Genomic DNA, 15713 nt, shown 5'->3' with positions numbered 1-15713 from the left:
AGATGCACGGTGGTGATGGATGCGTAAAACTGAACTAGCTTAATGCAACTATACACTTGAAAATGGTTAAATTATAAATTTGTATGTTTTGTATATTTCATTACAATAAAAAAATTACAAAAGGCATGGTGGTGTACTTACACATTCAAATCATAGTAATTCTTCAAATGAATTATTTCCTCAATGTATCCAGTTGCTACATCTGGAAATCTTATTTCCTGGAGAAGAACAAAAATATTACTTATATTTCATCCACTAGAATGGTTTCAAACTGCAATAAAAACCAGATGTCAAAAAGTATATAAATGAGTACAAACGAGAAAAGGGCTATAACGCAAGTTTGTGTCTGGCTCCAAACCCCACATGAGATACCCAGATTGATTTGTCTACATGGGGTACGGAATGTAGAAGGGTCCCTCGAGAGCACCTGGTCCTCTGCCTCCACTTTGTACACCCTTCATTCTTTTAACAAACATTAAACACCCCTGCCCAGCGCAGGGAGGCCAAAGATGAATGAAGCACGTTCTAGTGCTCACCCTCAAGAAGCACAGGACCTCATGGGCCAATGAGAAAACCTGGGGAAGAAGGATTAGGACACAGTTCAAAGGCAAGGGCAGCAGGGCCAGGACAGAAAGTCCTGCACCACTATTTAGGCAGGTGCTACCCGACAACTGTGTACAGCAACGGAAACACCCTACTCTGTGCTTTCCAACGTGGCTGCTGTTCAGCCCCAAGTGGCTACAGAGCACTTAAAATGTGACTGCTGCCACTGAAAACAAAACTATAAATTTTATGAATCGTTAAGACATTTTAACTTCAACCACTGCATGAAGCTACCATCTTGGACAGTGCAGTTCTAGATGACTCGGCAAACCTGCTGGAAAGGTTTGACTTTGGAGTTGACTCGATGCCATTTTAAAAATGGGGGGTGCTCAACTGCTCAATCTGGGAATCCACAATCCGCAGCTAGAACCCCAAAGGGCTTGCCGGGGCATTAAAAACAATAAGAAATCTTGATTTAATTTTCACATTTTCAGAGTTTCTCTTCCATTCTGTAAATGCAGCTTTGTACCCCTTAGGAAAATGAAGTGCACATACACAATGCTTTTGCAATAAAAGAAAACTCAGTATGTGTAGCACCTATAACTACTTATTTAATAGAAGAAAACTTACTGTTTCTTTCACTAATAGTGCAACGGCTTCTTGGTCTCCCTCAGTAGCTTCCTGCCCCCAAAGGTTTTCCAAATGGGGCTCCTGAGATCCCTGCAGTGGAAAGGCTGGGCCTGGCTCGTCGCCATCTATTGCTAACTGTTGGTCTTCCAGCTCTCCTAGAGGGTGGGCAGGCTGAGGAGAAGAGGGGCCTGGAATCCCATCCTGCTGGGGTGCTGGTCTTGGAAAAGCAGGCCTTGGAAAAGCCAGCCCTAGGGGCTCATGCTGAAAGAACAGTGGGCCCAGTTCCGGCCCAAGCTGCCGCTCCCGAGGAACACCCTGGTTTGTGGCCTCCCGGGGCTGCTGGTTTGGAGGCTGTAAGTACGGGTGGCCTAACCAGCAGTCTTCCTCGATGGCCTGCTCATCTAGGATAGCAGCCGACTCCCCGAGGTTTGACAGCAGGTCCGACTCTGAGTCTTCCGATGACTCGGACGACTGGTTCTGGGTGTCCAAAGGGTCACTCTCTGGAATAAGGAGGCCACCTTTTCTCCAGATAAAGACTTTTGGCCTTGATCCGGGATTGACAATGTCACTTGCTGCTTGGTTATGACTTGGTCCAGGCTTGGGTTCTCTTTCTGTTTGGCCACCAGGCTTCATGAATTCAGAAACTCCAGGAGGCCCAAGAGTCAGAAATTCACCGTAGTCATCCTCAGAATCACCCTGTGTCCCAGAATTAAACAACGAGCTGTTATACATTGAAAAATAGTTGTTCTTATTTGATTCAAAAGCTGCTCTAGACTTTTTAGGCCTTTCTTCTCCCAGACTTTTGAGATCTTGCCACTGGGCAGCTGGTTTGATGAGATTGGGTCGTGATATCTGAGGTTTACTTGTCTAAGAAAAAAATAAAATTTTAATAATAACAATTCAATTTCTTTCCTATGTCTCTGCCTCCGTATGTACTTATATGCTTCTGAGACGAGAGGAAAGAAACAAAAACACCCTCGTCCACAAAACCTATTCTTCATACTTATCAGAACGATGAAATTTGATCATACTATACTTACTATAAGAATAAAAGTAGCCATTCATATATTAAAGTCTGAGTTACAGTTTGAATTACAATCTCACCCAAGGTCACTAAAACAAAAACTGTAGAAAAATAATGAAAAATTAACAACACAGTAAATGCATGAGAAATGTTCAATAAACAGAAAAAAATGTAAACCTCAATAATCAGAAAAGTGCAAATGAAAACAAGATTTTTTTCTCCCCATAAGACTAGAAAATTTTAGCTAGGTAATATAAAACTGCTGGTGTAATTAGAAGAGCAATTTGGCATTATTTATTAAAATAAAAAACATACATCCCTACATTTTATCAATATCACCTTTTCCTACCTATGACCCCTGCTGAATCTAAAGGGGATGCATACGAGGAAATTAACTGCCACAATGCTTATAGTATAAAATGCACTGGACGTGGTCTAAAGTTTGTCCCTAAGAAAACAGTTAAGTGAACTGTCTGCTCCACAGAACACTCTCCAAACGCCCTCTCCCAGACTGAGGTAGCCTATGTGTACTGAAACGGGAAGTTCAGCAAAGAAATGGCATTAATGAAGAAAAGTTGCGGAACAATATGCAAAGTAATTCCGTATTTAAAAAAATCAAAACACAGACACAACATAGCCATTTCTAAAGGTATATATATGTACACACACACCCACCCACACCTACACACACACACAAATTCAAAGGAAAAGATCTGGAAGGCTACGTGCCAAACCAGAAACAACAGCCTCTCCGGGAAACCCCCGGGGAAGGAGGGTTGGTGAAGAGACTTTAGTTTTATCTGTATTGTTTCCATTTCTGTAGAGAATGCAATCAGGTGCTACTTGTAAATTTAAAAAACAATGTCCAATTTGGAAACGGATGTCCAATTTGAAGAGTGAATAGAGCCGTCTCTGGCCCTTCTCTTCTCTGACACAAACGTTTGCGGGAGGCAGAGTGGAGAGAACTTTGCACTGGGCTGCTCTGATCTGGCCATCTCTGCCAGGAGGCCTAAGAAGCGAAGGTTAAATAAACGTAACTGCGTGTGCGCAAATGCCCTCCCCCACGTGCCCTCTGTCATAAGGAGAATTCCTGCTAGCCTAAGCCCTTTTCCAACATAACTGCCTACAAAAAACTTGTCCAAGAAAATTTATGCTTTCGAATTTGAGTAACAATAACATACAATCCAGAAACTATATGAAGATGCCTAACTATTAAAAAAAGAATGGTAGATGAGTAACATGTACTAGAAAATTGGCACTACGTAGCAGGTGAAATAATGACAAAATACAAAAACAAGGGCAAAAAGAAGTAATAGAACAGTTATCTCTTTAATATAAATGGTTTAAGCCATGATTTGTAGAAATAAGATAACCATCAAAAGTTAGAAAGGGAAATAGAGGAATTGGGGTCAAATTATACACTTAGAGCAGATAAATCAAATAGTAAATGTAAAGAAAACATTCAAAAGTATAAAAATAACTATGTGAAGAACTAAAAAGAATAAAACTACGGATAAAAAACTTTCAGCACAGGCCTGCGAACCAGATGACCGCAGTTCGATTCCCAGTCAGGGCACATGCCTGGGTTGCAGGTCAGTTCCCTGCAGGCCAACTCCCAGCAGGTGACGCATGAAAGGCAGCCATACATTGATGTTTCTCTCCCTCTCTCCTTCCCCTCTAAAGATAAATAAATAAATAAAATGTAAAAAAAAAACCTTTCAAATTGCCCTGACTGGTGTGGCTCAGTGGCTTGAGCACCAGCCTATGAACCAAAAGGTCACCAGTTCCATTCCCAGTCAGGGCACAAGCCTGGGTTGTGGGCCGGGTTCCTAATAGGGGGGCTCGAAAGGCAACCACACACTGATGCCTCCCTCCTCCCTCCCCCTCTGCCTAAAATAAATAAATAAATAAATAAATAAATAAATAAATAAACTTTTTACAAAACCTTCCAAATCAATCAAGAACTCATGCTTCCAAAAGAAATAAAAATAAAACCTCAAAGACACAAGGAATACAGTGAAAAATTATTTTTATAAACAATACAAAATGAAGCATATTAAATACTATGACAGAACTAAAAACAAACTATGTAACAACTATGTGGCCAATTCACCTATTAAATTGAAGTCTCTTTAAATACAGCCACTATGGGGAGGGATGGCGGGTGGGGTGGGGTGGGGTGGGATGGGAGTAAAAGACAGAAAACTGTACTTGAACAACAATTAAAATAAAATTTTTTAAAAAGAGAGGGGAAAAAAACCCCAGTGAGCAAAACAAACAAACAAACAAACAAACAAAAAAGAAATAGAGCCACTAAATAAAACCCAACTTATAACTAAGAGTTCCTGGAACACTGTGACTTAGAACGCACAGAGGTAAAAAACACACAAGTGGGCTTTTCAGTCCAACGAGTGGAGTGGCAGATCATTCAGATTAACCTGACAATAGAGTAAATGCAGAAAAATTAGTCAGAATGTCAAAGCAAAAGCAAAAGCAAAACCAAAACATCTACTTGAAGGCCTCAGATACAGGAGACAGGAACCAGCAGAAAGAAATACGGCAAAATGAGCCCCACATTGGGGTACTTCCCTACACGTGCACCTGCCAATTCCAGGCCTGACTAAAGAATGAGATGAACACGGCCCTGGCTGGTGTGGCTCAGTGGATTGAGTACCAGCCTGTGAACCAAAGGGTCACCAGTTCGATTTCCAGTCAGGGCATATGTCTGGGATGCATGCAGGCCAGGGCTCCAATATGAGGTACACCAGAGGCAATCACACATCGATGTTTTTCTCCCTCCCTTTCTCCTTCCCTTCCCCTTAAAAATAAGTAAACAAAATCTTAAAAAAAATAAAGAATGAGATAAACAAAACTTTTGATATCCTCGTTGAGAAGCTAAGGGTACAAAAACTGAAATTCAGAATTCAACAGGGGGAAGGGTTCTGATAAATTTCAAGCTCTAGTGTAAGTCCTCCAAGAGCCACACCACTGAATAAGGGTAAACTGTAAACATGTTGGACCTCCTGGGAACTGAATCCTAGTTTGGACAGGTTCAATTCCTGAACCTGAGCCCTGCCTGGTGTGGCTCAGTGGATTGAGAAATGACCTGTGAACCAAGGGGCGCTGGTTTGATTCCCAGTCAAGGCACATCCCTGGGTTGTGGGCCAGGTCTCCAGTGGGTGGTGCTGAAAAGGCAACCACATACTGATGTTTCTTTCCCTCTCTTTCTCCTTCCCTTCCCCTTCTAAAAATAAATAAATAAAATCTTTTTTTAAAGATGTTTTAGTTTTGTTTTTTTTTTAAAAGATTTTATTTGTTTATCTTTAGAGGAGAAGGGAAGGAAAGAAGGAGAGAAATATCAATGTACGGTTGCCTCTTGTGAGTCCCCTGCTGGGAATTGGCCTGCTACTCAGGCATGTGGCCTAACTGGGAATTGAACCGAGATCGTGTGGTTCCCAGGCCCGTGCTCAATCCACTGAGCTACACCAGCCAGGCCAAATAAATAAAATCTTAAAAAAAAAAATCCTGAACCTGAGATTGCTGGTCCCCTAACCGTTTTTTTAAAAACATATTTTACTTTATTTATTTTTTTTAGAGAGGAAGAGAGGAAGAGAAGGAGAGAAGGAGAGAAATATCAGTGTATGGTTGCCTCTCATGAGTCCCCTGCTGGGAACTGGCCTGCAACCCAGGCATGTGTCCTGACTGGGAATCGAACCCCGATCATGTGGTTCACAGGCCCGCGCTCAATCCACTGAGCTACACCAGCCAGGGCCCCTAACCGTTTTTGAGACAAAAAGCAGGCCCTCTCTGAAAAAAGATGATATCATCTAGAACCTGAAATTTTTCATACACAGTGATGACTATCATTCAATAAAAAATAACTAGGCATTTAAGAAATGGATGCAACATTATAGAAAACCAAACCAAGAGAAGTAACATACAACAGAAACAAACCTACAGAGGTTTCAGACAGTGAAGTTATCAGACATGGATTCTAAAATAACATGCTTAGCATGGTTAAGGAAATAAAAGACTAGATTGAGAATTTCAGCAGAAAAGTAGAAAAAGAAGGAAGGAAGGAAAGAAAGAAAAGAGAAAGCAAACCCTGGCTGGGTTGCTCAGTAGGTTGAAGTGCTGCCCTATATACCAAAGGTTGTGGGTTCAATCCCTAAGTACGGATCACATATAGGAGGCACCCAATCAATGTGTTTCTCCCATATCAATGTCTGTCTGTTTTTCTACCTGTCTCTCTTTCTCTCTCTCTCCTCTTCCCCCTCTCTAAAATTAATAAACATGTAAATCCTCAGGCGAGAAAGAAAAATTAGAGAAAGCAAAGTGAGTATCGACTGTATAAAACAAAAAACAGCGTAGTGTTATTAAATATATACACAGAATTAAGCCCTGGCTGTTGTGGCTCAGTGGACTGAACAATGGCCTGTGAACTGAAAGGTCACCAGTTTGATTCCCAGTCAGGGCACACGCCTGGGTCGCAGGCCAGGTCCCCAGTAGGGGGTGTGGAAAAGGCAACCAATCCACGCTTTTCTTGAATACTGATGCTTCTCTCCCTTTCTTCTCCCTTTCCCTCTCTCTAAAAATAAATAAATAAATATTAAAAATAAATAAAAATGTATACAGAATTAAAATGTATTAAAAACAGTATTTAAATTTGGAGATGAATATATAGAATTTAATAGAATTTACATCGACTAATAAAAACCTGAAACAAAGTAGATGGCTACTTTCTTAGCATAACTTGAAAAAAGTTTTCTCATGCAAAAAAAGCCACCACCACATTAAAGTATTCTCATTTATGTTGGTGGTTATTTTTCCTATGTCATTACTACTACTACTTAAAAATTTTGAGGAGGTATCATTTAATATAATCAGATAAGGAACAAACTGTAAGCATTATTTGCAGATAAATAAGGTGCCATCCCTTGAGAAATTATAAAAGTCAAATGAAAAAATGACTACAGACAATAAAAATAAGGTGACTGAGTATGAACTTAATATAAGAATCAACAGATATTTAAATTGACAAAACTTGATCTTAGTTAGAAAGGGTCAATACTATAATAATTGTTTGGTAAGTATTAACAATAGGATTTGTTGTCTATCTGCCTACCTGTATTAGAAAAGCTGTTCTGCAGAGTTTATATAAAAATATAAGCAGAAAAACATCCAGGATTCTGAAATAGATGGGCGTACTAGGGGAGATGAATGCTACCTGACAGTAAGATAGGTTACAAGCCTGTAGGAAGCACTACGCGTGGCCCAGCACACGAACAGTCGGATGGGGCAACAGCGCAGAGAAGCCCAGGAACACAGAAGCGTGGGGCTTCTGAAGGGAAGGGGACTAGGCAGGGTGGGAGGGGCCTGCTCTCGGAAACATAGGACTCGTGCGAACCGAGTGCCGCTAAGTGTGCGGCGCAAGCAGGGCTCTCAGCCGTCCCACAAGGCCCAGCGCCCACCACCGATGACTGAGGAATCGGATCACTAAAACTCGCAGTAATGCCCCATGCACGGTGGTAACTCTAAGAACAAACTCACTTCTGTCAGGATGACATCATCATCCAGGTCCTCTTCGTCGTGTTGCTGAGGAGCCGGTGTGATCATCATTGGAACTCCCTCCTCGTCAGAGTCATCAGATATGGTGATGGGTCCGTCCCTGAGACTGATCCAGTCTGAAAGTAGGCAGGGAACACTGTTACCAGGGGGCGGCACAATCCCATTCAGTCCTTCAGTTCAGCTTTCCCATGGAAAGGGTCAAGTCTAAAGCCAAGTTCATGGCTACTAGTATTACAAGCGGCACACGGACCTAAGCACTATGAGCCATGTTTTCATGTTGATCTTACCAATAATACATTTTGGGAATTACTTAAGAAAGCATAACAATTACTATGCTCAAGATGATCAACTTTTTCTGAGGCTGGAGAAATCTGTTGATAAAATCTGTCAATTTCTTAAAAGTGAAATCATGGGCTTCAATTTCACCTTTAATCCTCCCAGGGAATAAAACACTGTCATTCAAGCGGATAGGTCTGAAGAAATCTTTCACTCAAAAAGAGTAAAATTCCTGTTTAATATTTAAAATGCTAAAATTTGCTCACCTAAGACCCAAACCTTAAGTATAATTTATACAAACATACTTTAGTGTTCTGGCCTCATATAGCATCTACGACAGCAAGTGATTTAACTTTTCCAGTTTCTTTTTAAATATAATTAGAACTAAACTAACATCTGGATATAGTAATTTTGTTTGAGGTCTCTAATTCCTTTAATTTGTTTGAAAATAGATCTTGTTGGATGTGAATTACTGAACAAAACAGTTATTTTTTTCCTGTCCACAAAGCTCTTAAAGCTTTTAGCTTTAACTGTCCTGGAAAAAAAGGTTTAAAAACAAAAAAGGAACAAACAAGAGGTTTCACATCACAAATTTTGAAATTCCTCCATTAAATGTCTAATTTCTTTCTCAAGGTTAAGGCCTCACATAGAGTATAGCAAAAGTAGGCTTACAGTTGTGAGTACACAAAACAGAGTTTATTCTTGTACATTTTCCATACGTTATAGTTACAGAGTAACTGTAAACCTACTGTTGCCCCACCTCATATTTTTATGGCACCAAACCATCTGAAAAGCAATAAAAAAGCAACTATCTCATTTCGGTCCTGCAACAGAGCTGTGGTAATGCCCAGGATGGCAATTTAAAACTGCTAAATCTATGTGCTCTAAGAACGGACTGCCCGGGTTCAAATCTCGGCTCTACCATATGCCAGCTACACGTGGCTGTTATCTAACTTTCAAACATCTGTTTCCTCAACATTTCAAACAGGTTAATAATGGTGCCCACCTCAAGTAACTGTATTAGTTAACAAAGGTCACATACAATGCCTGTTTATTATAGTACTTGACAGGCAGTAAGGTTGCCTGATTTCGAGTCCACTGCCACCACCTCAGCAGAATGACAAATCTAACAACTACTTGAACCGAGGGTCTAGGGAGTGCATGACACAGGACTTCTGGTTAAATCTGGGAGAGTGAATTCAAGTGATCATCATCACCACCTCCTGAAACCCCACTAAAACGGCATCAAAAGAACTTAGAAGTATAACCCTGAGGAACACAAAGAGGAACGAAGAGCTGGCAAGAGATTTAGACAGATGGCCAGAGCTCTAGCTGAGCAGAGAAGGCTCAAACCCAGCCTGCAAGAGAGGGCAGCCAGCCAGAAGTGAGTGGCCTAATTCATGCCGCAGAATACTAGACTTCTCAAAAAAAATTATTTATTTTTAGAGAGAGGAGAAGGGAAGGAGAAGGGAGCGAAACATCAATGTGTGGCTGCCTCTTGCATGCCCCGCACTGGGGACCCAGGCACGTGACCTAACTGGGAATCGAACCAGCAACGCTTCAGTTCGCAGGCCAGCACTCAATCCACTGAGCCACACCATATAAGTTTTCTTCAAAACATGACATTAGATGCATCGCATAAGCTTCAACAGATCGTATTTTTATTATCATGAAGTTCAAATTTTTTTTCCTAATTTTCTTTTTTTTTCCTCCTGGAAAGCCTTTTTTTTAAAAATATATTTTATTGATTATACCACTACAGTTGTTTTATCTCCCCCCTTCATTCCCCTCCACCCTGCACACCCCCCCACCACTGCCCCCTTTTAGTTTATGATCATGTGTCTCAAATTCTTTAGATTCTGTATTTCCCCTACTATTCTTGCCCTCCCCCCTAACCATTTTCTACCTACCATCTATGCTATTTTCTGTACCTTCTCCTCCTCCCACTCCCCTGTTGCTAACCCTCCATGTGTTCTTCATTTCTGTGGTTCCACTCCCGATCTAGCTGTCCTCTTGGTTTGCTATTGTTTTAGTGGTTGTTAATAACTGTGACTTTGCTATCCTTTCACTGTTCATATTTTTCATCTTCTTTTTCTTATATAAATCCCTTTAACATTTCATATAATAAGGGCTTGGTGATGATGAATTCCTTGAATTTGATCTTATCTGAGAAGCACTTTATCTGCCCTTCCATTCTAAGTGAAAGCTTTGCTGGATAAAGCAATCTTGGCTGTAGGTCTTTGGATTTCATGGGCCTCACAGTCAAATGCGGGACCAACGCTTTGCGCACTCACTGGGTTTGCCCGCTGGGGCCTGCTTGGTCCATCTCACTGCTCACTCCTCTGCTGGTTTATCTGTCTGCGAATGTGTGACCGAGGTCAGTCTGCCCCGCACCCTCACTGGGTCCGTGCTGCTACCCTGGCTGCCTGCGTGCCTGGGTCGGGGGATCTTTCCTGCCCGATCCCGCTCCACTGCTGCTGGCTCCGCCCCTCTTACCGGTCCGTTTGAAAGGTTCCATTGTTGTCGGACTTCCGTATAGTTCAATTTTCTGTTCTTTGGCTGCGTCTCTCTTTACTAAACCTTTGTTGTAATCAAACTTGGTTGTGGGAGAAGGCACAGTGTTTCCACCTATGTCTCCATCTTGGCAGAAGTCAATTTTTCCTAATTTTCATTGTGATTTTTTAAAATTCTCAACCATCAACCAAGGACATTTTTTGTATTACTTTTAGAGAGAGAGGAAGAGGGGAGAGGGGAGAGAAAGAGCATGTGTGTGCACCAGACAGACAGACATTAACTGATTTCCTTCTCATATGTCCCCAACTGTGATAGAAGGTGCTACCTGGGTATGGGCCCTGACCAGGAACTGAACTCATGGCCATGAGTCCTCTTTCTCCAACCAGCTGAGCCACAGCGGCCAGGGCTCATTGTGATTCTTTGAACTATGGATTATTCTGAAGGGCATTCCTATTTTCCACACATATAGGGATTTTTCTAATTATATTCCTATAATTGATTTATGGCTTAATTCCAATGTGGTTAGAGAACATAATCTATGTAATTTCAAGCCTCTGAAACTTGAAACTTGTTTTGTGGTTCAAAATATGGTCAATTTTAACAATACATTGGGTATAATATATCATATATGTCTATTATGCTGTTTGTTGACCATGCTCCCCCAATATTCTATATTCATACAAATGTTTGTGTGTGATTGCTCTCTCTGTTATCGAGAGAAACATGTTAAAATCTTCCATTATGATTGTGAATTTGTTCACTTCTTCTTTTAGTTCTGCCAATTTTTGCTTTGTATGTTTTGATACCATGTTACTAAGTGTGCAGGGATTAAAATTACTTTAACTTTCCAGTGCATTAATCCTTTTAGCATTATGAAATCTTTATTAATACTTCTGGCTAGAGTGTCTATTTTATCTGATAATATACATACATACAGACTCTTTTTTTAGCTACTATTTGCATAGTATACCTTTTTCATTCCTACTCTTTTAACCTTTATCTTATCTTCATTTTTAAGGCTATTTTCCCTGGGTATAGAATTCTAGGTGAATGTTATCCAGCAATAAAAAGGGCTGAATTACTTATATTAAATACATGCAACAACATGGATGAATTTCAAAATGATGCTGAGCAGGAGAATTCAGACACAAAGAGGGTGCACTGCATGCTTCCATTTATGGGAAAGTATACAGTGACAAAAGGCAGATCAGTGACCTCCTTAGGAAAGGATCAGGGTGAGGACTGACTGCAAAGAGGCACAAAGGAATCTTTCTGGGCTGATAGAGATGTTCCACATCATAATGAAAGTGGTGGTTATAAGGGTGTATTATTTTTCAAAACTCACTGAAATACACACTTAAAATATATAAATTAATTGTATATAAATTACAGAAAACCTACAGGGGATGGCATCATAAAATTAGTATAGCTAATAAAAACAAAACAACTCTGTGTGCCTAAAAACAAATCCTCATCACAGGTGTAGGATATATAAAACTTGTGTAACAGGAACAAACTTGTGTCCCTCCAAGGGGCACCCATCTAGTTGCTAGACAAGAAGCTGCCCAATTCATGAATTATTTAATAAAATCAATTCGATCTTTAAAATAACTACGTTAATTTTTACATGTTCAGATAATTTGGAAATGATCATATATACAAATTATAGCTAAAATTAAAAACTTTCTTAATCACAATAAATTATAGCTACAATCACCACCGAGTTAGAGAACAATAATGAAATCCTTAAAAAATCAGTATTTCTTTGTAGTACTCTTAATTTGCATAGCTTAAGCAATTTTACTTTTTAAAAAAATTTTACTTATTTTCCTCAATTTATCTGCTTAGTAAAATTTGCTCCATTCTAAATGCTCTAAAAGCCAAATGTATATAATTTACCCTCTGCTGGAAAAAATCACCTTCATAAGCTCAAAATATTATCAATCAAAAAACACACACAAAAAAAACTTAGTACAATCTCTTCCATATACTTGCAAGAAATTTATCTTTTCCTACTCGTTAGCATACATTTTTTTCACTTAGTTATGTATAAACAAGAATTAGGATTTGGTAGGAAATTTCATATACATTTAAGAATGAAGTCATAGAAATGCAAGCTCCCTTTATGAATCAATGAATTTCCCCAAATTTAAAAAACTGTAAGACAGAATAATACATGTCCTAAAATTCCCTATAAGGCTAAACCAGAATCTTCTGGCAAAAAAGAAATTAAGCATCGTATGAGGGGGCAAAAGTGGTTTAGCAGCAGCCTTAGCACTTTCGGACCACACAAGTGTGGAGGACCACTTCCTCACAGTCACCACTCCTCCAAAACAGAGAACTGCCACTTGAAGTTTCCAAGACTAGAAATCTAAAACTGAGCTTGGAAAACTAGACTTGGAAGACGTGCACAGTTTTTCAAGTCCAGTTTGCCAAGCACAGATCCACCTAATAGGGAGCACTTCTCGCCTGGGTGTTAAAAAAGAAGTTGTTGGGCTTGCGGGGAAGGTGTTTGTGAAATTGGTTTCAGGTTTTGCGATGGTAAATATGCAACTCCGGTGCTGTTTAAGTTCTCCAACCTAAGAACTAGACACCTCAAAAGGAGGTGCACCTCAAAAGGAGCCTTTCTAGCCTCGGGGTTCAGTAAAAACTAGACAGCCTTGGGAGAAGGTGTTTGTGGAATGGGTTGCAGGTTTTGGGAATGGTAACTAGGCTTCTCCAGTGCCATGGTAATATTTCCAAGACTAGAAAACTGTTTCAGTTTTCCAAGTCTAGTTTTCCAAGCCCAGTTCCCTCTCTGGAGGCGAATTTCTCACTTGGTAGTTAGAAAATTACCATTCTTGACGAGTTGGTGTTTCTGGCAAAAGTGGAAGGTTCTTCGGATGATAAATCAGCATCTCCAGTGCTGTGTTAAGTTTCCAGGCTGAAATCAACCTCAAAAGTAGATTTTCTAGCCTGGGAGTTAAGTAAAAACTAGAGCGCCTGGTGAGAAGTGGTCTGTGGAATGTGTTGCTGGATTTTGGGATGGTAATTAGGCTTCTCCAGTGCCGTGTTAAAATTTCCCAGACTGGAAAAGCAAAACCGGGCTTGGAAAAGTAGGCTTTGTAAACTGGAACACTTTTCCAAGTCTGGTTTTCCAAGCCCAGATCCACCGCACAAGAGAATTTTTCGCTTGGTAGTTAAGAGAAAACTAGCCAGCCTTGATGAGTTGGTGTTTGAGAGTACGTGGCAGGTTCTTCTGAAAATAAATAGGCTTTTCAGTGCTGTTTTAAGTTTTATAGGCCGAAATCTTCCTCAGAAGTCACCTTGCTAGCCTGGGACTTAGGTAAGAACTAGAGAGCCTTGGGAGTATTTTTTGGTGCAATGGGATGCAGGTCTTTTGGCTGGTAAGTAGGCTTCTCCAGTGTTGTGTGGAAGTTTCCAAGACTAGAAATCCAAAACTGAGCTTGGAAAACTAGACTCTGGAGGAGAATTTCTCACTTGGTAGTTAAGAGAAAATTACCATTCTTGACAAGTTGGTGTTTGTGGCATAAGTGGCAGGACCCAAGGACTGCATGACACAGCTCTTTTCACCCTGCTAAGCCAATAGCTTGTTAATCTACTTATGATGAAAGATTCTTAAACTCCCGTCATGCCACCATTTGACACAAAATTCTAGTCTGATGAGTCCCTTTACACCTGATATTCTAAGGCCTACAAGTCAAACAACTCTGGTTTCTGCATGGTGCAAAACAGATTCATTTTAAAGAAGATATAACTGGCCCTGGATGGTGTGGCTCAGCGAACTGAGCACAGGCCTGAGAACCAAAGGACTGCAGGTTCGATTCCCAGGCAGGGCACATGCCTGGGCTGCCAGCCAGATCCCCAATTGGGGGGTGCTCAAGAGGCAACCACACATTGATGTTTCTCTCCCTTTCTTCCCCCTAAAGATAAATAAGTAAGTTCTTTAAAAAATAAAAAAGAAGATATAACTGGATTACTAAGGGAAAAAGCAAGATACAAAGGAGAACCAACACCTACCTCGTCCCTGGTGGCAGTGAAAGTTGTTCAAGTGAATCACCTCTTCGTTGCCGTTTCCCTCTGCCATTTTCAGACGTGAGCACACACGCGTGTGCTTGCTAAGATCTAAACATGGTGACTGTCTGTTCCAAAAGCTCTGAAAAGAATAACAAAAGGAACATTAAGAATGAAAAAAATATCAGCAGCCTAAAACTTAGTATTTTTATAAAGTATTATAATGCGGTTTTGTGGATAATTGAAATAAAAATTCTCAGTGAATGTAAAAAAAAAAAAAAGAAAAATATCAAAACTCTTCCCACATATCTGGTCAGGGTAGCAGCATTCTAAGCTTATGGTGAAAATACCACTTAAAAACCAAACACCTAAATGACTGCATTACTAAAAAGCTAGTAAAAGAAGAAAAAATGGAATAATAAAAAACTAGTTACTGCAAAAGAACATATAAAAGAGAAATAAGAGATCAAATAACAGATAGGACATAAGAAACAGAAAGTACACTTAAAAACTCAATTATGGTAACCTGCAGAACGGGAGGGAATATTTGCAAATCATCGGATAAAGAGTTACTCCAAAACACACAAAGAACTCATATAACTATCAAAAAAAACCAAATAATTTGCAATTCCTGGAAATGCAAATCAAAAGCAAATTATCACCTCATACCTGTCAGAATGGCTACTATCAAAAAGGCAAGATGTAAGTGTTGGTGAGGACATGGAGAAAAAGCGCAACCTCGTGCACTGTTGGTGGGAATGTAAACTGGTAACACAACCGCGCCAAAAAGTTTGATGCTTGATCAGAGTGGAAGACACATCCCACAGACACACAAGAATCCACTGCCAGAGAGCTGTGGTACAGAAAGGCACGCTTATATGAACCGGGTCTATGCACAGGGTGCTCACAGGAACGTTAATTCTACGAGCCAAAAATGGAAAGGGCCACACGTCAATGACAGAGTGGACAAATATACTATGGTATGTTCACACAATTAAAACCGACAGGACAGAAAAAGGCCATCAGTCACATAGAGCTTGGATATATATTAAAACATAAAGACTGAGTAAAGGAATCCAGATATAAAAGTACTTATGTTGAATGGCTCCGTTTAGGCGTATGTCTAAACTTTATTGTTTGGGGT

At 40.2% G+C, this 15713-nt stretch overlaps 1 protein-coding gene across 3 annotated transcripts in view; it reads right to left on the bottom strand.

Annotated features, from left to right (window-relative positions):
* Positions 1-15713, bottom strand: part of RNF216 (ring finger protein 216) — a 118444-nt gene that overhangs the window by 95577 nt on the left and 7154 nt on the right. For 2 of the 3 annotated variants that reach the window (XM_037057882.1, XM_037057883.1), the window contains exons 2-5: positions 14576-14711; positions 7748-7881; positions 1174-2040; positions 142-218 (exon numbers count right to left, since the gene is read on the bottom strand). In XM_037057882.1, the coding sequence (XP_036913777.1) occupies positions 142-218; positions 1174-2040; positions 7748-7881; positions 14576-14642 (1145 nt within the window). In that variant the 5' untranslated portion in view covers positions 14643-14711. The remainder of the gene's footprint in view (positions 1-141; positions 219-1173; positions 2041-7747; positions 7882-14575; positions 14712-15713) is intronic. The other variant, XM_037057884.1, reaches the window with a different exon arrangement.

The sequence above is a fragment of the Sturnira hondurensis genome, unplaced genomic scaffold, assembly GCF_014824575.4.
Source record: "Sturnira hondurensis isolate 20B ecotype Veracruz unplaced genomic scaffold, ASM1482457v3 Scaffold0009733, whole genome shotgun sequence".
In the NCBI taxonomy this organism is placed as follows: Eukaryota; Metazoa; Chordata; class Mammalia; order Chiroptera; family Phyllostomidae; genus Sturnira; species Sturnira hondurensis.
This window is presented reverse-complemented; position numbering and strand designations above follow the sequence as displayed.